Raw genomic sequence first — 23,557 nt, 5'->3', positions numbered from 1 at the left:
ATCCTCTTTGCAATTTGTTTTTTGAAAAGAAGAAGAAGAAGAAGAGAAGAAAGCATAGTCCCTGATGGTGTGGTTTAGTGTGCAAAGAAGTAGGCTATGTTTGTTTCAGGTATAAAGGAAATTGGGAAAATATTTTACACCCTTGAGGGTGTTTGGGTACATGTGAAAATACAATCAAACTAAAAATAAATTTCAGTTGAATGTAAAATAGAGCCCCAGACTCGTAAATCATTTTACGTACTCATTTTACCCTTATTTCATTTCTGGCCTCACTCACAACAACTACCTAAAGAGAGAGAGAGCACTAGAAGCTTCCTCCATTCATGTACACTCCGTTTACTGGTGAAGGTAATATCCTCCTCCTCTCCATTCCTCCTCTCTTTTCTCTCTTCCTCATCTTTTATTCTCTTCCATATTTGTTCGAGCTCTTCCCCTCTATTTCTCCTCTTGCCCTCTGACCAACCAAGGCTGGATCGGACAACTCCATCAACCTCCTTCACCAATCAGTCCACTCTCCCTCTCTTCTTCTCCTCGATCCAACAAGGTTAAGCCTCCATGGCTCCTTCCCAAAAAACCCCCAGGCAACACCATTCCACGGTGGTCTTCTCCCTCTCATCTCACTTTTTCTCTCTAACTCGAACCAAATCCCCATCTCTTCTCTGTTTGATTTTCTTTTTCTTTGATCTCTGATTTTGTTATTGTTGGGGTGGTATGGGTGGTGGTGTTTTGATGGATTTTGGTGGCAATAGAGCAGTGGTGGTGATTTTTTTTCTCTTCCCAATCTGAGTATTGGGTGGTTGGTGGTGGGTTGTGCTTGTCTATGGTGGCGGTGGCTAGTGGTTGGCTTATGCTTACATTTTCTAGAAATAGGTTTTTTACATGCAAGACCAAACACATGAAATAAATTTCCAACGCAATTTATCAAATAGCAAAAAATGTTTTTCTTTACGTAAAATATTTTCATCTGAAAACATCTTACATAGAGCCAAAAACAGCCTTAGTGCTGCTGTGTGAGAGAGAGTGAGAGAGGAAGATATTGAATTTATTGTTGAGGATGGAAAGGAGTTAAGATAAGTTAAAAACATGTTGATATGAAAAGAGTCAGAGAAAAAGAAAAACTAATCAGTGTTATGTTTTCATATATTTTGCATTGTAGTAAATAACAATCATAGGTGTGGCGATAATTACACACGTGAGCTCCCTTTTTTGATTCTCAAATCCCTTTTTAATTCTAAAAAAAAAAAAAATACCAAAATTCAATTGCTAAGGAGAGTGCTTTGATTATGGCCAATTATTGATCATGTCTTTCAATTTATTACAAATAGTTATTTTAAGATGTTCATTTATTAAAACTTTTGCTTAATCAATATTTCCATTTAGTAATTGCATGTTTCATATATTTTTTTTCGAGAAACAAATACACATACAAGGGAAAGAGAAATGTTTTAATTGCATGTTACAAATTGAGTCTAGGAGTGTTTTAGATTGAAATTCTAATCTACAATAAATAAATAAAATGAAAAAAAGAATTTTTTTTTTTTTTAAATTCTTATACTCAATAGGCTTTCCAATATAATGCATGGGTTAGCGATTAGTATGTATGTATGCATCATGTGCACATATAAATGTTTATAATTGTATGGTGACATGTAGGCTAATTATAAATTTTGCCCATCCTCTAAAGTCAAAACATGGCTCTTAAAGTGAAATAATCTTCATCTTCCAACTATTAAATTATATAATAATCATGGCCCTTTCACTGAATTCTTCCTCTTACAACTATTAAATTACAAAAAATAATGACTAAAGGACATTGGAATCTTATTATGAAATAAAGTTGAAAATGTCTTATGGTTGAACATGAAGCTTATTGGAAAGTTCATTGTGTGATTTGTTGCTGACTGAATATTATGGCGTGGTCTCTAAGCAACAAAGCTAAGAAGGAAATGAGAGATACAATAGTCTATAAAAGGGTATGCATCATGTATGTAGTTCGCTTTGTTGATCTGTGAATAGTGAGATACCCACATACAAATGGCAGTGCAATTGGTTTTGGTAATCACGGTCAATTTCTTACTTCTGCTCACAATAGGATTGGCGGAAGCAGCACCCATTCCACTGACGGGTTGTAAATTCTCTGTGTAAATGCTAGTATTCCTTACCCCTTTGAGGTTGGACCCAGTTGTTACACGGAGTCATGGAATTGGAGCCTTCTTAAAAAAAATTAACATGAAGGTGCTGCAAGTCACTAAAAATGTACACTTTACCCCTTTAAACTATAATCTTTCTTATACTTCTCTAAATTATTTATCTTCCAAAATTATGACGCCTTTTACACTTCCTTTCCTAAACAATTATCTATGAGATCGGGTGTAAAGTGTTACATGAATAATAATTTGGAGAGAAAATGTTACATGAGTAATAGTTTAGGTAAGTAAGTGTACTCTCATAGTTTAAAGGGTCAAATATAAAAAATTTAAAAAAAAAGTATAATTTAGGGGGTAAAGTATGATTTCATCTTATAATAATTTAGTACATCATTCAAGAATAAAACTCTCATCAAATTGGGCAAACAAGTCATCAATCAGGTATCTCAATTACATATTTATGTGATCAATTTACAGAATTTAAAACTGCCCACCCAACCGCGCCCCGCCCCCCCCCTCCCCCCACAGATGAAGCATAAAACCTAACCCTAACATTGAAGCTCTTAAAGTCATACCAAAATATCTCAAATTTCAGTCCATTTAAGAAGTCAAAGTAAACGAAATAAATAATCAAATAACTCGGAAGGTGCGGGAAGTATCTTGGCTAGCTAGCTGTATATATCGGTATAAGGTTTGCTTTGTTGAACACTCATAAACAATGGCCATGCAATTTGTTCTGCGAAGTACTTTCTTACTTCTGCTGACATGTGGTTTAGCAGCAGCAGCACCAAATGCAAAACCGGGTTGCAAAACTGGGGTATGGAAACGTTACTAGCATTCCATACCCCTCTGGAATCAGACCGAGTTGTTACATGGACGACTGGTTCGAAATTGTTTGCAATGGAACTGGAGCCTTCTTAAAAAGAATTAACATGGAGGTGCTGCAACTCACTATTTCTAGTGATGAATCAGTAACAGACAGGGTTCTAGTGAAGAGTCCAATAATTTATTGTAACTGTTATAATAACAGAAGTGGTGGAACTTTCAACCTTGCAGGAAGTCCTCTCGTTTTCTCTAGTTATGCGAACAAGTTCACTGCGGTTGGTTGTGACAACTTTGCAACAATGACCGCAATAGAACCAATGGTCATAGGCTGCAAATCAGAATCCAATGGAAGCAATAGAAGTGAAGAACTTAAATGCTCTGGAATCAATTGCTGTAAATCAACAATACCTTCAAGTCTTCAAGTATTTAGTGCAGAGTTCAGAAGTAAAGACTTCCAAAGCCCTAAAAATGAATGCAAGTTCGCATTTCTAGTCTACCAACAATGGTTCCGGTCAAATAGAAGAGACCCTACTTCCGTGGTAAATTGGGGGTACGCTCCTGTGATGCTGGATTGGGCGATATATAATGACTGAACCCAAAATTCAATGGAGATGTTTGAGTTAATGCGTAGAAGATCTGAATCGAATATTGTCGATTGTTATGCTTATTACGAGGACTGGTGGTATGACCTGAGATATTCAAGCAGCTGGAACTGGTCGAGACTTTTTTGTGATTGCCCTACGGGCTACAAAGGAAATCCTTATCTTTCCAGCTGTCAAGGTAAACTTTAAATAATACATGCTCACGTTTAACCTTATACTCCTATAACTTTAGGCGTTCCTTTTTTTTGTCAAAATTCACACTCAAAACACTCTCTCTGAATATAATAGAATAAACTAGAATATATATATATATATATATATTGAGAGAGAGAGAGAAAAGGGTTGAGTTCAAGTTACACTTTGTATAACTCTAAACTCTAAAGTAATGTTACACGAAGCAATAATTTGTTATAGAATTTATATTTTGAAAATTTCACTATTAAAAGTTACATATTTTATATGTTCTTCTAATTTATGTCAATTAGATATTATTTACAATTCGATCTATAAACTCATATTTTATGCATTATTTTAAACTACAAAAACTTGAATTTAAATAATTAATTGATGACATGGCTATTAATTTTTTATTACCTTAAAATTTTGTAAACGTGAAAAATATACGAAGATAATGTAATCTACTTGTAAATTTGTCAAAATTCACATCCAATTAAAAAATATTGAGTGGCGTAACTCTAAGGGTTACACCAGGTATAACTCTCTCTCTCTCTCTCTCTCTCTCTATCTCTCTCTCTCTCTCNCTTGTGTATTTCAGCCTCCAAAAATGTGAGGTTGACTGAGGACAGAGAGGTTAGCGTTAGTCTTATAACCCAAACGCATGGGTATCCCTAAATAGAATAGTGGAACGCTTTGTGCAATCTAAGAGTATTAAGTGGAACACAATTTGGTTTAAAAAAAAAAAAAAAAAAGCTTGTTTATTTTTTTCTATCTTTTTAAAAAAAAAAAAAAAGATTTTCAGTCTTTTCTGAGATTGTCAATGGGGAAATGCTCTTGAGGTCTATAAATTTTGATTCTTTAAAGAGCAACTAAGCCTGAGAGTAAATTAGCCTTTACGGTTCCTCAAATTCCCAATCCCACAATGTCATTACTTAAAACTTAAAAGATACCAGGATGATATGTTTTTATTGTTGAGGTGTTATGATTGAGAAAAAGACCCTGTCTATGGTATTGCCAAGACAGTAACTCACTTATAAGAGTTTGGAGATAAGCACCCATAATATTATCTTGATAATGGTCCAGACTTCATAGGAATATAGAGTACACCAACATGGAGAGAGAAAAATATACAACAACGATTTTTATCATTAAGCTATGACATCCACTTCATAGAATTTCAACTTATAATACCCACTCTATAATGATAAAAGGCAATTATTAAGCCAAGACACCAATTGATTTTTGGTATTGGTGGCATTTCCTCTAGTTATCACTAAAGAGCACCCCACACACAAACACACAATAAAAAAGCATTTATGAGCTGAGTTGAAGAAACCTTAGTGCCATAGGATGCTTGGCTTCTGAGAGTTTATCAGGTCTTAACTCTTCAACAATTTCACCTTTTACAAGGAGACAGACAATATCAGCAATCCTCTGGATTTGTTTGATGCTGTGAGAGACCATTATAATAGTCATTCCCTGTTTCTTCTTTAGGTTCACTAGGACATCCTCTATGTTTTCCGTTGATATTGGATCCAAGGCACTTGTTGGCTCATCAAGCAGCAGAACCTGCGAGACAGAGCACATGATCAAATCTAGCACCATATGTCCGTTTGAGTCAGATGTCTGAAAACATACCAGCGACAATAAAAGTTGCATTTTGAAGAAATGCGAATGCTTGGTAAAATCTATGAAAAGTGCTGCTGTTATAAAAAAATTGCAGCACAAAAACACAGTTCTTTTGACAATTTTAAAAAAGAAAAAGTTCACTTTCAAATTGGTTTAAAGGGAAATTCCTCCAATCTACTATGCTAGGAAGCACGGGTGCGTTTTGGGATTCGGGTGCCGGTGCGGGACTCGGCAATTTTTAAAAAATGTGGGTTCGGGTGCGGCGGAACTCGGCGATTAAAAAATTATTAAAAATATTTTTATTTATATTTTTAATATATTGCTAAGCATACTTTTTTATATTATATACACATATCCCAAATTTAAAAATAATAATAAATAATAACTATAATATGATGATCCCAAATTAAATAAAACCCACAAGATTAATCTTTTTTCTTTTATTCTCTCTATTCACCTGCCACAACAAGTCAACAACACATCTAATCTCATCAAAATATCAACTTTACCTTTTATTTATTTTTTATTTTATTTCCCCAAGACTTTTGGTCTCATCAGAATATCATCCTCACCTTTTATTTATTTTTTATTTTATTTCCCCTTCTATTTTCCAATTTCCAAAACTTAATCTACACCACACATTTTAAAAAAAATCTCCACACCAAGTCAGACTCAGCCTTTTCCTTTGGCATATTTTTTCTTTTCTTCCCGTTAGTCTTTCACTCTTTCTTCCCCAACCGTCTCCGCCTCTCCTCTCTGTCCCCTTCCCAGTTCATACATTTTCTTCTTTTAACCTTTCTTTTGTTTTCTTAAGCCAGTCCGAGCACACCGCACTACCGCAGACTCGCAGAGAGGGAGAGCACAGAGAAGAGAGATGAGTTTCGGCCCGAATCGGCCCGAGTCGGCTCGAGTTGAGCCGCGTCGGCGCGAGTCGGCTTCGCCACGTGGCAGGACGCGGCACGGACGCGCGGTCAGCGGCGTCCGAGGCACGTCGCCGCGTTGGGCTAAAAAAGCCGGCCAAAAAAAAAAAAAAAAAAAAAAAAGGGAGAAAACGTGAAACGGAAAACGTGCCGCAACTTACCGTGCAATCCAAACGCAGGCTAAGTGGTGAACTAAGCAGGTAATGTCAGGCCAAGTCACTGTTAGATAAAGCAATCTCTTTGTGACTCTTTTGAACTGTGGAAGGTCCTTGACTAACAGACCTTCATCTTTGCTGAGCTTTAAGTATTGCTCTATAGGGATCACGGGTTTGAAACATAGCAAACCAAAATATTCCAAAATTTCAATGGCATACTTCCTTTGATTAACAAAAATCCTTCTTGCTCTTGCCAACCTCTAAAACCAAGAAATACTGTAAAGAACCCAAGTCTTTGAGCAAGAATTTTTCATCTACCATATGTTGAAGACTTCTAATGTACAGTAAGTCATTACCAGTGACAAGATATCATCCACTTATACTAAGACAGCCAAAAAGGATTGGTAGTGTTTTAGTAAAGAGAGAGTAGTCTGCCATTTTTAAGCCCATAAAAAGACTTCTTAAGCTTACATACAAGAGGACCTGTTCCTTTACTGGTTTGAACCTCCCCTTGCTGTGATAACCCTTTGGCAAGCACATGTACATATCTCCTCTTGCAAGTCACCATGCAGAAAAGCATTGTTGACATTCCAATTGTAAGAGGTATCAGGCCTTTAAAGCAGCTACAATTAATAGAACCCTCACAAATTAATTTTGCTACAAGGCTAAATGTTTCTAAATAGTCCAGATCTGCTCCCTGATGATCCGTTTGGATTGAGGGGGAGTAGAGTAGAGTTAGCTGAAAATCAGCCTATTTTTAACTAACTCTACTCTACTACCCTCCACTCCCCCTCTCTTCCCCCTCAATCCAAACACACCCTTAGTGTAGCCTTTACTTACCAACTTGACCTTATATCTTTCCAAAGTTCTATATAAGTGGAATTTAACCTTGTATACTCATTTACACCCAATGGTAATTTTCCCAGGTGGAAGAGAGGTCAAAGTCCAACTGTTATTAGGCTCAAAGGTCTTAATTTTGTTGATTCTCTCCAATGGGGACTTTGGAAAACTTGGTGAAAATATTCTGGTTCAGGTATAGAGTTAGAAAGGGATAAAGCAAAGGATTTTGCTTTGGTGAAAATATGGTATAAGAATAAAAATCAGCAAGATCAAAGGGATGACTTGGGGGATGAGGGGAAACCTTATAACATGAGTGGTCGAGAAGTATTATGAGGAGTGGAATTAACTAGAGAAATATAGAGGAAGGTAGATTAGATGGAAATGCTGGATAAGAAATTAAGAATTGATATTTAGATGGGGTAAAGCTTCTACAGAATGAGTATACTAATTGATGGAAGGATCAATAGAAATGTTTGGAGAAGTTGATGAGTTTAAATTATCAGAATGATGTAGGGAAATATTTGGAACAGACACATCATTAATAGAAAAAGGGATAACAAATGGATCATCAACAGAACTAGAAGAAGTCTGAGATTGAAAAGGAAAAACACTTTCGTAGAAGACTACATCTCTAGATGCAAAAACAGTCTTGGTATCGTAATCTAAAACCTTATGTCCTTTGATACCAATGGGATAACCCAAAAAAATATATACTTTCTAGCTCTAGTAGAGAACTTAGAATTGTGGCTAGACAAAGTAGAACCAAAACACAAACACCCTGATATGACCATAAGATGGAGCATGATTGAAAAGAAGTACATAGGGTCCGTTTGGATAGCACTTATTGTTGCTGAAAGTTGATAAAAACTGATTGTTATTGAAAACACTGTAGCAAAATAATTTTTAAATGTGTGAATAATGTTGTGGGACCCACTTTTAATATTAAATATTGCGTGAATAGTGTGTGAACAGTGCACGCACAGTACACGCACAGTGAATTTTGTCCCCAAAGTCAAAAAAGCCGGCCAAAAAAAAAAAAAAAAAAAGGGAGAAAACGTGAAACTGAAAACGTGCCGCAACTAAACGTGGTATCCAAACCGGGTCATAGGGTATTTCTCTAGTTTAAAAATGAAGTCTGTTTATGAAATACACAGTAGACAAAACACATTCAGGCCAGTATGAAATGGGTAATGAAGATAGGAATTTTAAGGCTCTAGAAACATTCAAAAAATGCTGATATTTTCTCTCAACTATAGATTTCTATTGAGGGGTTTCAACACAACTTAATTAGTGAATAATACCCTTGCTGTTGAAGAAATCTTTCATAAAAAATTCTGGTGCATTATCTCTATGAATGTGCTTAATTTTTTTATTAAATTGATTTTCAACCATGTTATAGAATTTGGCCAACAACCCTTGAGTTTCTTATTTAAATCTTATGAGATACACCTAGGTACATCTAGAGTAGTCATCCACAATGGTAAGGAAAAATTTAGCCATCCACTATTGGAACGTCCAAAGTGCCCCATATGTCCCAATGAACAAGATAAAATGGACAATTTGAAATATGAGAACAGATAGGAAAAGACAATCTCTTTTGCTTTGGAAGAGGACAAATCATACGAGGATTATTCTTGGTACTACATACAGTAGAAATAACACATTCTAGCAATTGCATCTTAGCAGTAGATGGGTGTCCAAGTCTACAGTACCAAACTTCAAAAGAGCATTTATTTATAGATGCAAGATTAGAAGGAAATATAGAATTGATAACTGATTGAATAAGAGATGATGATGGAGAGGTCAATTGCAGGAAGTAAAGACCATGATGTTCTTTACCCTATCCAATCATCTTCCAATGAAAAAGGTCCTGAATGAAAACTAAATTGGCAAAGAAGATAAAGCAATACACAAAGGAATAGGTTAATTTGCTAATAGAAACTAAATTGAAGCTAAAGGAAGGAACAACAAGAATATTAGTGAGAATCAAGGTGCCTAACAAGTGAATTCCACAATATGATTTACAAGTGTAGATTCCCCATTTGGTAAATGAACATAGGTGTTCACATTTGCAGTAATGGTAGTGAGGATAATTACTGAATGGGCCATGTGGTCCATTTCCCTAGTGTCTATAACCTAGGTATTGGAATCAAAGGCCTTTCTATTGGCATTATCAACTGAAAGGATAGAGTACCTATGGTCTAAAGAGTTAGTTGCTGAGGGGGGAGGGAGGGGCAGTGGAAAGGAGCAGAGTAAAGTTGTCTAAAAATAGAGTAATTTTGGGCCAATCCTTATCTAACCTACTCTATTGAGTCTGTAAAGTTGTTATTTACAACTATGTATTTTGTTAGCTTTTATTCCGTGCCAAATTTGATTGTAATTACTTTCAATTGTTCATACCCTGTATTTATTATGGGATTTGTTGTAAGGGTTGTGTGATAGAGAGAGTGTGTGAAGACTCAAGCATTTGGAGGCTGAAGGATTCTCGCGGGTATGTCGTGACTTAGCTTCCCGCGAAGTGAAACATGTGCCTTGCACATGCTAGAATGCAAAGAGTTAGGCCAGGTGGAGACAGCTGTATCTCGCGAGTATCTCGCGGGTAAGGCCTTCCCGCGAGACACCCGCGAGACAATCTGTTTTGCCAGCCTGTACTAACTGACTCACACTTTTTGTACCTATCCTATATATACCCTCATTACCCACAAATGTTGAGAAATGCTTCAGAGAGAAAACCCTAGCCAAACACATTAGAAATTAGAGATTGTCATCCTCACCTTTCTCTATACACTTGCTTGTGGTATTTCCTCAACTCTCCCCTCTCCATTTCCATACCATTGAGAGGTTGATAGCCCAAACACTTACCTCACCCTTTGAGTGTGTTGAGTGACGTTTTGGTGCTGCTGGGAAGCATTGGAAGAAGTCTGGAATGGCAGATGCAACATAGAGCTTATTGCGGGATCTGGAGAGCTAGACAAGACACGGTTCCGAGAAGCCTTGTTGGAGTAGGAGCTTGGAGGGCTTAGGTGCATCGGGTAGATTAGACTTGGAGGGTCTCTTGCTAACCCATGTATCCCAACTGAATGTCTGGTGGATCGATTTCCGCTTAGAGGGCAGGGGAGAGGTTTTTCGCCGAGTTCTTCGATTTCCTCTTCGAAAACACGTCTTAGTGTTTTCTGTGTTTGCATCTTTCTTCTCTACTCTTTTATATTCCATTATACTGCTGTGTTGTTTAGTTTATGGATTAGAGTAGCTTATTTGCTTATCCGCTCGTATTTACACTATTCCGCACTTTGTATTAAGTTAGTGTAAAAACTATCGAGCCGTAACATTAAATTGGGGGGTCTAAATTGCTCTTGTGTTTTCAACACATTTTCGAGCTTTCAATTGGTATCAGAGCGGGTACACTCGCTGTGGTTTAAATACCTGAGTGTGATCCTTGACCCTATTTGAGATGGACCGGTCTCAATCGCTTAATGTTCTACCATTTTTCGATGGGAACAATTATGTCTTCTGGAAAGTCAGAATGAGAGCATTTTTATGCTTTATAGATGATACCGTTTGGGATGCGGTTGAGATTGGTTGGACCAAGCCGACGGATCCTAAGTCCACTTGGGATAAGGCAGCTCTCGCAGCAGCCAATGCTAATAGTAAAGCGTTAAATGCTATTTTTTGTGGTGTGTCTCCTGATAAATTCCACAGGATCTCTCAAATGACGATAGCCAAGGAAGCTTAGGAGATTTTGGAGATGACATATGAAGGTACAAAGAAAGTTAAGGATACAAAACTTCAGATGCTTACCACCAAATTTGAAGAGCTCAAGATGGGGGATGATGAACCATTTGATTCATTCTATGGGAAGCTCAATGAAATTGTAATTGCTAAACTCAATCTTGGGGAGAAGATTGAAGATACTAAGGTGATGAGAAAAATTTTGAGGTCCTTATCAGAGAGCTTTCGGGCAAAAGTCACAGCCATAGAGGAAAGCAAGGATTTGGATGAAATTAAGATCCAAGAGCTCATTGGATCACTTCAAATGTATGAGCTTGGACTACCTTCCCACAAGACGAGTAAATCGTTTGCTCTTAAAACCATCACCGAAAGAATGGATAATCCTTCCGAAGAAGATGGAATGGAGAAAGAAGTAGTATATCTTGCGAAAAACTTCCAAAAATTCTTGAAAATGAAAAACAGTGGAAAACCATTCAATAGAGGAAAATTTTCATCTTCAAGAGGTGATAGGAAAGAGATTACTAGGAAAGAAGGGAAGGATTATCAACCTTCTTCAGACATTGTGTGCTATAAGTGCAATGGCCATGGACATCTAAAGAAGGAGTGTCCAAATTTTCTGAGAGGAAAAGGCAAGGCTTATGCCACGACGCTCAGTGATTTAGAATCTTCTGATTCTGACTCGGAAAAGAGCTGTGACGGAGAGGGAAACTACTCCACCTTCATGACCATTGCTCATGTGGAGTCATCGGATGATTTGGGTGCACTTGTGAAGGAGCTTGGTGAGCATTCTGATTCAGAGTCTATTGGGATTGTGGAGGAATCAGATGCTGAAGAGGAAGAGAATACAACTAATCTTCAAGAAAATTACTCCTTACTACTTGAGAAGTCGGGAGAGTATTCCAGAGTAGCCAAGGCAGCTGTAAGGAAAATGAAGAAAGCTGAGGAAGATTACAGAAGTCTTTTGATCAGATATAAAGAGGCTAAGTGTGAGATTGAAACAGTAAATGGTGAGCTATCTAAAGCATATACGAAGGTGAGATTTCTTGAGCAAGAGGTTGTGCAAGCTCATGCTAAGATAGAGAAAGTCTCCTCTCAGAAGTTAGAAGATGTTATATCAGCTTAAAAACTTTCTTCAGACAAGTCCAGGTTGGGATACACCGGAGGAAGCTGCTCATCAACCAAAGTCACCAAAGGAGTAAAGTTTGTGAAGGCAAACGAGACGGTTGTTGAAGAGCCCATTCTTGAGAAAGATAAGGATGTAAAAAGGGAGAATGTGGTTGAGCAACGAATGGTGAATAAGCCCCGAAATCAGTCTATGGCTAGACATGAAACTAGAGGAAGATCTCTCCCAAGATCACAATGAAGTCCCAGAACATATTATGTGTGTCGTTATTGCGGATTGCAAGGACATACTAGACCCAATTGTCAAAAGCTGAGATCAGACAACAATGCAAGCGCACCTCGGTCATGAGGAATGAGAAATGACATGAGATCTTGGGGTGGTGAGCAACCAAGAAGTCAAAATCGTGATCCCGGTATGACGGATGTGATGAAAATGATCGATGCCTTCACCACTTTCTTGGAGAGTTTCACCAGAAGGTTTGAAAGTCCAAACTCTCGTACCCAATCCGTCAAGGATATCACCCCAAACGCACGTGATGTGTGGGTGAAGAGGGGTACTCATGCATAAGCATTATAACATGTCCATGCATAAATTTTTTCAATGTTTAGGGACATTTGCTGTTGCATTATTTCATGCATTGCTTTCTTTTTGCTGTTGTTATTTTATCTGGTTGGTTTGTACCAGCTGTTTTTTTTTTTTTTTTTTTTATCTTACTTGTCTTGTTCTGTTTGTGGTGTGTAAAAATTCAAAAACCACATAAAAATGAAAAAAAAAAATTCAAAGTTTGATCAGTGTTTGGCATCATCACATGTGAGTTTGGCCTAGTACTTTACTAATGGCGTGTGCATTTACGACTTGGCTTGTTTGTATGCACTCATTTCTTGTGGAAGAAATCTTGAAACTATGTGTGATTGTTGTAAATAGATCTTCAAGCTTGTCATGAATAATTGGTCAATAGTCTTGTTGGTCTTGATACTTGCATAGACTTGTGTCTTATCTCTTCCCACTTTATTTTTTTTGAAAATAGAGCTCCCAAATGTAAATCTCCAAATGAAAAGAGATATTGAGCTGCAAAAGCCTGTCGCACATACTAGTATTTGACTAGGAAAAAGGGAAAGCGACTCTTTTTAATATGTTTTGTATGGTGCTCAAAAAGCCAAAGGCTAATCATCAATGTTGAAATATCATAAATTTCAAGCACCAATCTCAAAATGAGATGTTTTTGTCCAAACAAAATAAAATGGACCATTTGTTATGCCTTATGCAGAAGCCAAATGAAAAGCTTCTAAGTTTTGATTTCAATGTGTGGGAGGTCATATATACTCATTTCTATAATAGAGATTGTCCACTTGATTTCGTATCAGTTGTGTATGACTCGATTGAATTGATCATTGAAGCTTCACTTTAGTCTAAGGACTATTCCACACTTGATCCTCACACACAACACACAAGACTTTTGTTCAATGAATGTCTATTTCATTTGTGTGATTGTACATAAAGATTTAGGAATTTATATATTTGGAATTTTAATGTGTATTGTTGGCAAACCATGATCAAAACAGGTTGTTAGTCTTGTTTAAACTTGCTCAAAGTGTGGGCGTTTTATGTAAAGTTGGAATCGAGTGGCTGCAGAAGTATTAGTGACTTTCGGCCCGGCTCGATCGATCGAAAGAAAGACTCGATCGATCGAATCTCGGGCATAATTTTTTTTCTATAGAATTTCCAACTCAGCACAAGCCCATTAAGGATTAGGGTTTCAGATCTACTTCTCCCACTATATAAAGGAAACCCTAAGCCACGTTTTTGAGAGCTTTTAGAGAGAAAGAAGAGAGTGCCTCTTTTGTATCTAGGGTTTTGTACCCAAACCTCTCTGAGCCTTTGTTGCTCATATTTGCAATTTATGTGAATCTCTTGTAAGATCTAGAGGAGCTTTCCTTCACATAAACTTAAGGTTTTCAAGGTAGAGATATTATCTACATCTTGATGATCAACAAGGTTACTGCTATTGGAGCTTAAAGAAAAACAAGCGGGGGTGCTTGTATCTTGATTAGAGAATCCAAGAAAGAAGGAGTCCGTGGATTCGAAGCTTACACGTGGTCGTGTTAGTAAGTTCTACTGGTGGGTAGCATTAGGAAGTCAAGAGGAGAGCTTGTAAGTCCTTTTGTATAAACTTCAATTTTTTCATAGTGGATTCAGGTTTGCCTTGAGGATAGGTGGGTCAAATTCTCCCCAGGTTTTTACCGTGTGGTTTCCTGGGTGATCAAATCATTGTGTTATTTATTATTCCGCTACTTTATATTTTTGATATGATTGTTTGATTGTTTTAATCTAGAATTGTATAATTTGACTAAGTAACAACTTGGCGAATTAACTAGGTTAATCCAATTGTTGTTTTAAGGGATCTAAATTTCTAACACCCACCATGTCAATATCAGCCAATATCCATCCAAACTCCTGAAGTCTCGCTGGGAGGCCCGCCTCAAGAAAGAGATGAAGAGGCCATAGGTCACCGAGCCGCAATCGTATGTCCTGATGCCAGGGACTATTCCCATGGCCCATAGTAGCTGATAAGTCAACACTAAACTGTTGTTGCCTAAGAAGTAACTACCAAGGAACCACAAGAAGAACCGATGAAGATAAGTGTCGGTGGGGGCCACGTCCTAGGGAATCCTACTCTACAACCATTTAGTACGAATTTGTGGCAATGCAGTGGGCTCGAAATATTCCCTTGTCTCTGTAGTCAATGGAAAAGGGATGCCCAAATGCTCGCAAGCCATGTCAAAACCCATCTCCTTAGTCGGAATCTGGTGGCCGCCAAATCTAATACCCAGGATCATTATCCAGTCAAGAGGGAGGATTGGATACTCTTTGCAACTTAAGTGAAAGGTGCCTGTCTTGGCATGAAATCACTGCATCAAAGCCTCTGCAATCCCGTGCCTTATAGTGAATAGGGGAATCCATAGGAAGTCCTTAAATCCCTGCTCTCTCAAAAATGCAGCGTACCGCGGATGGGTCCTAGGAGCTAATAACAGCCGGAGGAAGGTGGACCAGGTGCTCCGATGATGGAACTTGTCACCTTCCTACATTTGAAATCAGAAGCTACTTGTTAGTTCATGCATATAATCGGAATCTGAAGGACCAAGAAGGAAATATACCTCTCCCCTCCGCGTTGGTGTGGAAGAATGATCCTTCAACCCCTGTTGAAGGTGAGTGTTCAGGATGCCTTAGACTGCGCCTCTGAGCGCCAAACTCTAGTAGGACCTTTTCCCCAGGAAAATTAGCATCTATGTCAATTACAAGATCCTCGGCTCGCACCTCTCCTCCGGAGGCCTTCCTCCCTAAAGTCGGCCAGCGCCGTGAAGAAACCCCACTTGAAAAAGTGTGGGACTCAGAGGAGACACTGGCTGTCTCAACTGAGTGCTGTCATCTGGACTGTGTCTCTATAGATATACCACTGGCAAGTCTAGTATCCTCCTCCCCGCGGTCAAAGCAAATCTACAGAACTCGAGCCACCTACTCGCCAACCGAAGTAGTCTCATCCTCAAAAGAATCATCCCCTTAGGACATAGTATACATAGGGGCCTTCCCCCAATCTCCCCTGGAGCCAGCTTTTTGGGACATAATCTACAAGAAAACAAGCAATTTAGGTATAAGTAGAAATCCCATGAGTTAAATGGAAATATAGATGAACTAACACTTTTTCCTAAACATGTTATGCAGGTCTATAGCAAGCATATGATCTCATAAAAGGCAGATTATTGAACACATTTCATAGCGGGTGAACTAGCAATAAGCGTCTCTAGACTTGTATCCTATAGTGGGTGAACTAACGACAGGTGTCCTTGAGCTCACATTTCATGGTGGGTGAACTCGAGGCAAGTGTCTCTAGGCTCGTATCCTACAGTGGGTGAACCAGCAGCAAGTGTCTTTGGACTCACATTTCATAGCAGGTAAACTAGCAGCAAGCGTCTCTAGACTCGTATCCTATAGTGGGTGAACCAGCAGCAAGCATCTCTAGACTCACATTGCACAGCAGGTGAACTAGTGACAAGCGTCTCTAGACTCGTATCCTATATTGGGTGAACCAACGACAAGCATTCTTACATTTCATGCTAGGTGAACTAGTGGCAAGCATCTCTAGACTCATATCCTACAGTCGGTGAACCGACGACAAGCGTCCTTGGGCTCACACTTATGGAAAAATGCATATGCACAGTAGAAAATTTAACGGATCTACATCATTTTAAATTAATAACATGCGCTAAGTAAATTTCAGAATTTGAGAAAAAGAGAGTATGCCTTGGTGTGGTGAATTTCAAAACAAAGATTGTAAGCACTTGAGAATACTTTTAATCTTCACTCCAATTCCACTAACGCCCAAGAAGTGTGATCTCTCAATCAGTTTCATTGAATTTGTTCAAGAGAGAATTAGAGAATGTCCAACACTCACATACCCTATTTTATGTTTGTCTCTTTTAAAATTCTATATGTTTCTCTCATTATAGCTAATTCTCTAATTGGGCTGGCCTTTTAGGCCTTTCCAATTGGGCTCTAGTATGTGGCTTGGAGTTGGACCAAAAGGGACCAATAAGACACTAGCTCCAATGGGCCTTGGGTTTTTCTGTAAACTCTTGACAAGTTCAAAGTTACCATTAACTATATTTAATACCACTATATAAATATTGTTGCACTCTAGGTCTTATTAATAAATTACATCCCAAAACATTATTGTATATGCAACCCCTTCATAAAATATTCGTAGTAATACAAAGTCATAAATGTAAACTACCACTTTGTAAAATACTACATCTTAATCCGTGAGATCTCGGTTTAATCCTTTTAAGTTATTCATCATATATTTATGAAATCCAATTACATAAATATATACTTTAGTGATTTCTTACTAAAGTGGTTAGGCCTAACTCATTAAACTTATCTCAAGGGAATATTTTACATCTCCGTTAAGAGACTACAAATTCCATCTTGAGAATATGTGTTCCATCAACACTAAATGTGGCTGCCCAAAATATTGAGATTTCGACTGTTACTTTAAATCTCACTCTTGATATATCAAAACAACCTACACATTATGATTAGGTCCACTATTTTACCAGGATTAAGAGTTCATGCAAATATAAGTCGTGAGACTTATTATTCATTTGACAGTCTTTAAGAGAATAATAAATCTCACAGCGGTCCAGTTCAATATGTCTTAACTCTTAAAATATATCAACACATCAACTAGAAGTCTCCACTTCCATGATCAAGACAAATCATCTTAGTTGATACGTTATAGTCTTCACGGATGAAATGCCCAATTTCATCACCGACTACGAACTAAATTTATGAGTTTACAAAGAACTTGTGACTTATATCTTTTGTGACTAAATCACATAAATTACATACTATGCATCTCATGGACTGTATGATAATGTCCAAATATTCATGTTACCATTATTTCAGATAATAATAAAATGAATTTATTAATTGTAATATTAAGTCATACATAATGTCATACATAATGTCACACTTAATATCATTCATGGCATCATACAATAGGATTTAAGGGCACTAATCCTAACAATCTCCCACTTGCCCTAAAGACTATTGTACACTAATTTAACTCCCATTCCCTCCAAATGTGACTCGAAGGTCCTTTAAGGCAAGGTTTTAGTAAATGGATCTGCCAGATTATTTGCACTTTCAATTGTTGCTACCACCACATGTCCACGAGCAACAATATCTCGAATGATATGGTATTTCCTCTCAATGTGCTTTCCTTTCTTATGATTCCTTGGATCTTTAAATTGTGCAACTGCTCCACTGTTGTCACTAAACAATGTGATTGAAACTTGCTCCATTCTTATTACACCAAGGTTAGAAAGGAATTTCTTGAGCCATACAACTTCTTTTGCTGCTTCACAAGCAGCAACATATTCTGCCTCTATAGTGGAATCTGCAATACAAGATTGCTTAATACTCTACCAACTTATGGCTCCACCTCCCAAGGTGAAAACACATCCTAAAGTAGATTTTTAGAAATCTAGATCCGATTGAAAATTTGAATCTGTATAGCCAATGGGAATTAAATCCTCACACTGGTAAACAAGCATATAATCTCTCGTTCTCCGTAGATACTTGAGAATATGCTTTATAGCTTGCCAATGTTTTGGTCCTGGATTTGATTGATATCGAGTGACCATGCCAACTAAATAACAAATATTTGGTGTAGTACAAAGCATGGCATACATGAGACTTCCCACTGCAAAAGCATAAGGAACTTGTCTCATCATATTTTCTTCCTCTTCAGTCTTAGGCCTATGGTCATCAAATAGAGGAACTCCATGTCTGAAAGGAAGTAATTCTTTCTTGGAGTTTTGCATATTAAACCATTCTAAAACCTTATCTATATATCTAGCTTGTGACAAGCCTAACTTCTTATTCTTGCAATCTCGCCAAAGCTTGATCCCAAGAATAAAGTTAGCTTCACCCAAGTCCTTCATATCAAATTGGCTTGACAACCAAACATTTACCGATGACATTACCCCTACATCATTTCCAATGAGTAGAATATCATCAACATAAAGCACTAGGAACATTACTACTTTATCTCGATGTCTTTTGTACACACATAGTTCATCAAGATTTTGTTCAAAACCAAATGACTTGATTGCTTGATCAATTCTAATGTTCCATGACCTAGATGCTTGCTTAAGTCCATAAATGGATCTTTTCAACTTGCATACCATATGCTCTTGGTTCTTTGCTATGAATCCTTCCGGTTGCATCATATAGATTTCCTCTTCAAGATTGCCATTAAGAAATGTAGTCTTGACATCCATTGCCAAATCTCATAATCAAAATGAGCAGTAATGGATAAGAGAATTTTGATAGATTTAAGTATTGTTACTGGAGAAAAGGTTTCATCATAATCTATACCTTCTTTTTGTGTATACCCTTTCGCTACTAGCCTTGCTTTAAAGGTTTCAACCTTTCCATCTATCCCTCTCTTTCTCTTGTAAACCCATTTGCAACCAACAGGTTTAATATCGTTAGGCACCTTTACAAGATCCCATACTTGATTGGAATACATGGAATCTAATTCAGATTTCATAGCTTGGACCCAATGATGTGCATCTATATCATTCATTGCCTCTTCATAAGTGTAGGGATCCGATTTAGGCTCTTCTGAGATAGTTTCATAAGTTTCTCCTAAACCTATGAATCTTATAGGAGGCCGAACAATTCTCCCACTACGACGAGGCACCTGTGTATTAGACATGTCATGAGTAGTATCTTGTGATGTATCTCATATAGCCACATCATCCCTAGTTTCATCCATTGGTTGTTCATTTACAGGTTCATTCATTTCAGCCAACACAACTTTACTTCTAGGAGTAAAATTATTCATATAGTCATTTTCCAATAATTTAGCATTTGTACTAACAAAAATTTTGTTATCTTTACGGCTAAAGAATAAATAACCCCTAGTTTCTTTTGGATAACCTACAAGCAAACACACTTCTGATTTTGGTTCCAATTTATCAGGCTTCCCTTTTAACACTTGTGCAAGACAACCCCAAATGTGAAGATATTTCATACTAGGCTTATGCCCACTCCACAATTCCATGGGTGTTTTGGGAACAGATTTTGATGGAACTAAATTCAAAAGATGTATTGTTGTATATAAGGCAGAACCCCAAAAAGAAATCGGTAAAGTTGAATAACTCATCATGGACCTAACCATTTCTAAAAGAGCCCTATTCCTTCTTTCTGCTACACCATTCTGTTAGGGAGTTCTAGGTGCAGCCAATTGGGATACAATCCTATTTTGAGTTAAGTAATCCTTTAAATCCCCAAGAAGGTATTCACCACCATAATCAGATCAAATGGCTTTTATGCATTTACCTAATTGATTCTCAACTTCAGCCCTAAACTCTTTGAACTTTTCAAAGGCTTTAAACTTCCGTTTCATTAGGTACACATAACCATATCTTGAGTAATCATCGATAAAAGTGATGAAATACTCATAACCTCCTTTTGCTTGGGTTGACATAGGACCACATACATCAGAATGCACTAGCTCTAACAAATCTTGGGCTCTTCTACCTTTTGCATTAAAAGACCGTTTATTCATTTTACCTTCCAAACAAGATTCACAAACTAGAAATTCATCGAAGTCCATGGGCTCTAAGAGTCCATCTTTGATCAATCTTTGAATCCTATTTGAATTAATATGACCCAAACGTAAGTGCCAAAGATATGCATCACTAGTAGAAGGAAATTTTCTCTTTAATAATTTCACATGAGAGTTATTATCTAATTCAGAATTATATAATTCATGCTTATCAGGAGTTAAAATATAAAGACCATCCACAATATTGCCAGAACAGATAAACACTTTATCCTTCTTTATTACAACATTGTCTTTTAGGATAACACAATATCCATGTTTACCTAAGTAAGTAGCAGAAATTAAATTCCTACGAATATTAGTTATATACAAACAGTCTTCTAATATTAGAACTCTAGATTTAAAACATAAATTATAAACACCAACAGCTACAACCAGAATCTTGCTCCCATCAGCCAAAGTAAGAAACAATTCCCCTTCTTTAAGCTTTTTGGTCCCTTAGAACCCCTGCAAGGAATTGCAAATATGATTAGTACAACCTGAATCCACACACCAGGAATCCATGGGATTCTGTACCAAACATATTTCAAAAAGGAATGTATTATTCATACCTTTGTTCTTGGCAACCTTAAATATTGGACAATTCTTCTTCCAATGTCCTTTCTCACCACAATGGAAAAACTTTCCTTTGATCTTCTTTCATTTATTAGCAACCCCTAAGGCAATTTGTTTACTCTCTTGCTTGGTGAAGTCTTACTTCTTCTTCTTCTTATCCTTGCCTTTCGACTTAGGTTGAGAAGTAGAAGTTTCACCCACATTGGCTTCAACATTAGAAGTTCCAAGAATGCCTTCTGCCGCTACCAATTCATTCATTAATTCAGACAATGTATAAATCTTTTTGTTCATATTATAGTTAAGTTTGAATTCCTTGAATGATTCTGGTAGTGACTGGAGTATCATATCCACTTGGGATTCTCCATCAATATCGACACCTAAAACTTCCAATGTATTCAGATTAGAGATCATTGTAAGACAATGCTCCCTTACTGAACTGCCTTCAGCCATTTTGGTATTATAAATTTGCCTCATGGTTTCTTGCCTTGCAGAACGGCCTTGCTCACCAAACATCTCCTTCAGACTTTGCATGATGTCTGAAGCTAGTTCTACATCCTGCATTTGATGTTGTAGAACATTTGAAATAGATGCTAAGATTTAGCACTTGTCCATCTCATTAGATTTCTGCCAACGATCTTATCGTTGTTTTTCCTCAGGAGGAGCACCTAATGAAGGAAAGCTTGGACATGTTTTAGTAAGCACATATTTGTGCTCTTCAGCAGTAAGAACAATGTCCAAATTTCTTTTCTAGTCAAAATAGTTGGATCCAGTCAGTTTGTTTTGATTAAGAATAGTTACAAGTGGGCTAAATGATGCCATGTTCAAATCTGAAAACAATAAACATAAATATAATAAGTAAACTGGACATTATCAATTTAGCATATAATCATATAGTATGGAACCTTAATAAAACCATAATATAATATATGCAACGACAACTCAATCCCGCAATTAATATTCCTCTGAAGCAAGGTCATACTAATCACAATGATTAGGCGAGAATTATTGTCATTGTTAATGCTATCATGGTAACTTTTACTAAACAAAAATAATTTGCCGCTTTTCCTTCAGCCTCTAAATAATAATAACATAACTCCGAAGGGAGGTTAACATTACACTTAGTCTAGTGTACACCATTGGCTAGAATCAATATGAATCACCAAGTAACTCCACGAATGTGTGGTCATTCTCAATGTAAAAACACACTTCATCTATCATTAAGAAGTTTAACCAGTAGTACCATGAATCATACACCCTTCGAAGGGAGCAAGACATATACACCAAGGTGAGGTGCTTAATCACACTACTATAAACCAACAATGGAGGCCATGAGATCCAACCCTTCTATCTCTCTCCCACTAGATGTTTTAAAATAAAGGTTTTTAATTTTGAAACATGCATAATCTAATTACACATAGCCTTGCTATTTCTACATGTGAAAGCACTTAGAAAAAATTCTGATATTCTTTCTTTCGATTAATCAAATATGCCCCTCGATCAATCGAAAAACAAATTCGATCAATTGACTAGCAATCAAAAATTTAACGGATTTACATCATTCGAAATTGATAACATACGCTAAGTAAATTTCAGAATTTGAGAACAAGAGAGTGTACCTTGGTGTGGTGAGTTTCAAAATAAAGATTGTAAGCATTTGGGAATACTTTTAATCTTCACTCCAATTCCACTAACACCTAAGAAGTGTGGTCTCTCAATTAGTTTCTTTGAATTTGCTTAAGAGAGAATTAGAGAATGTCCAACACTCACATGCTCCATTTTATGTTCCTCTCTTTTAAAATTCTAAATGTTTCTCTCATTATAACTAATTCTCTAATTGGGCTAGCCTTTTAGGCTTCTCCAATTGGGCTCTAGTATATGGCTTGGAGTGGGACCAAAAGGGACCAATAAGACACTAGCTCCAATGGGCCTTGGACTTTTCTATCAACTCTTGACAAGTCCAAAGTTACCTTTAACTATATTTAATACCACTATATAAATATAGTTGCATTCTAGGCCTTATTAATAAATTATATCCCAAAACTTTATTGTACATGCAACCCCTTCATAAAATATTCGTAGTAATACAAAGTCATAAATGTAAACTGCCACTTTGTAAATTACTACATCTTAATCCTTGAGTACTCAGTTTAATCCTTTTAAGTTATTCATCATATATTTATGAAATCCAATTACATAAATATATACTTTAGTGATTTCTTACTAAAGTGGTTAGGCCTAACTCTCTGAATAACAAACCCATTAAACTTATCTCAAGGGAATATTTTGTATCTCCGTTAAGAGACTATGAATTCCATCTTGAGGATATGTATTCCATCAACACTAAATGTGGCTACCCAACATATTGAGATTTCTTCTGTTACTTTAGATCTCACTCCTGATATATCAAAGCAATGTACACATTATAATCAAGTCCACTATTCTCTCAGGATTAAGAATTCATGCAAATATAAGTCGTGAGATTTATTATTCATTTGACAATCTTTAGGAGAATAATAAATCTCACAGCGGTCCAGTTCAATATGTCTTAACTCTTAAAACATATCAATACATCAACTAGAAGTCTCCACTTCCATGATCAAGATAAATCATCTTAGTTGATATGTTATAGTTTTCGCAGATGAAATGCCCAATTTCATCACC

At 36.9% G+C, this 23,557-nt stretch overlaps 1 protein-coding gene across 1 annotated transcript; it reads right to left on the bottom strand.

The window, feature by feature from the left end:
* Positions 1 to 5,065: 5,065 nt before the first annotated feature.
* Positions 5,066 to 19,429, bottom strand: LOC111994698 (uncharacterized). Its single transcript, XM_065779556.1, has 3 exons — positions 19,087 to 19,429; positions 18,051 to 18,103; positions 5,066 to 5,320 (listed from the first exon to the last, which is right to left on the bottom strand). Exons 1-3 carry the CDS (start codon positions 19,427 to 19,429, stop codon positions 5,066 to 5,068), a joined length of 651 nt encoding a protein of 216 aa, XP_065635628.1.
* Between the last annotated feature and the right edge of the window lie 4,128 nt (positions 19,430 to 23,557).

This window comes from Quercus suber, unplaced genomic scaffold (assembly GCF_002906115.3).
Source record: "Quercus suber isolate HL8 unplaced genomic scaffold, Cork oak 2.0 scaffold_213, whole genome shotgun sequence".
NCBI classification, from domain to species: Eukaryota; Viridiplantae; Streptophyta; class Magnoliopsida; order Fagales; family Fagaceae; genus Quercus; species Quercus suber.
Note: the sequence above shows the minus strand (reverse complement) of the source record. Positions and strands in the feature narration are given on the sequence as shown.

What these genes read in the sequence shown, in the direction of transcription:
- LOC111994698 (XM_065779556.1), bottom strand. Translation starts at nt 19,429, where the DNA reads ATGTCTAATACACAGGTGCCTCGTCGTAGTGGGAGAATTGTTCGGCCT. An exon ending in AGGGTATACACAAAAAGAAG is followed by an intron (nt 18,104 to 19,086) that starts GTATAGATTATG and finishes CTTGTATTGCAG; the next exon opens with ATTCCACTATAGAGGCAGAA. An exon ending in GTGAAGCAGCAAAAGAAGTT is followed by an intron (nt 5,321 to 18,050) that starts GTATGGCTCAAG and finishes TCTGTCTCGCAG; the next exon opens with GTTCTGCTGCTTGATGAGCC.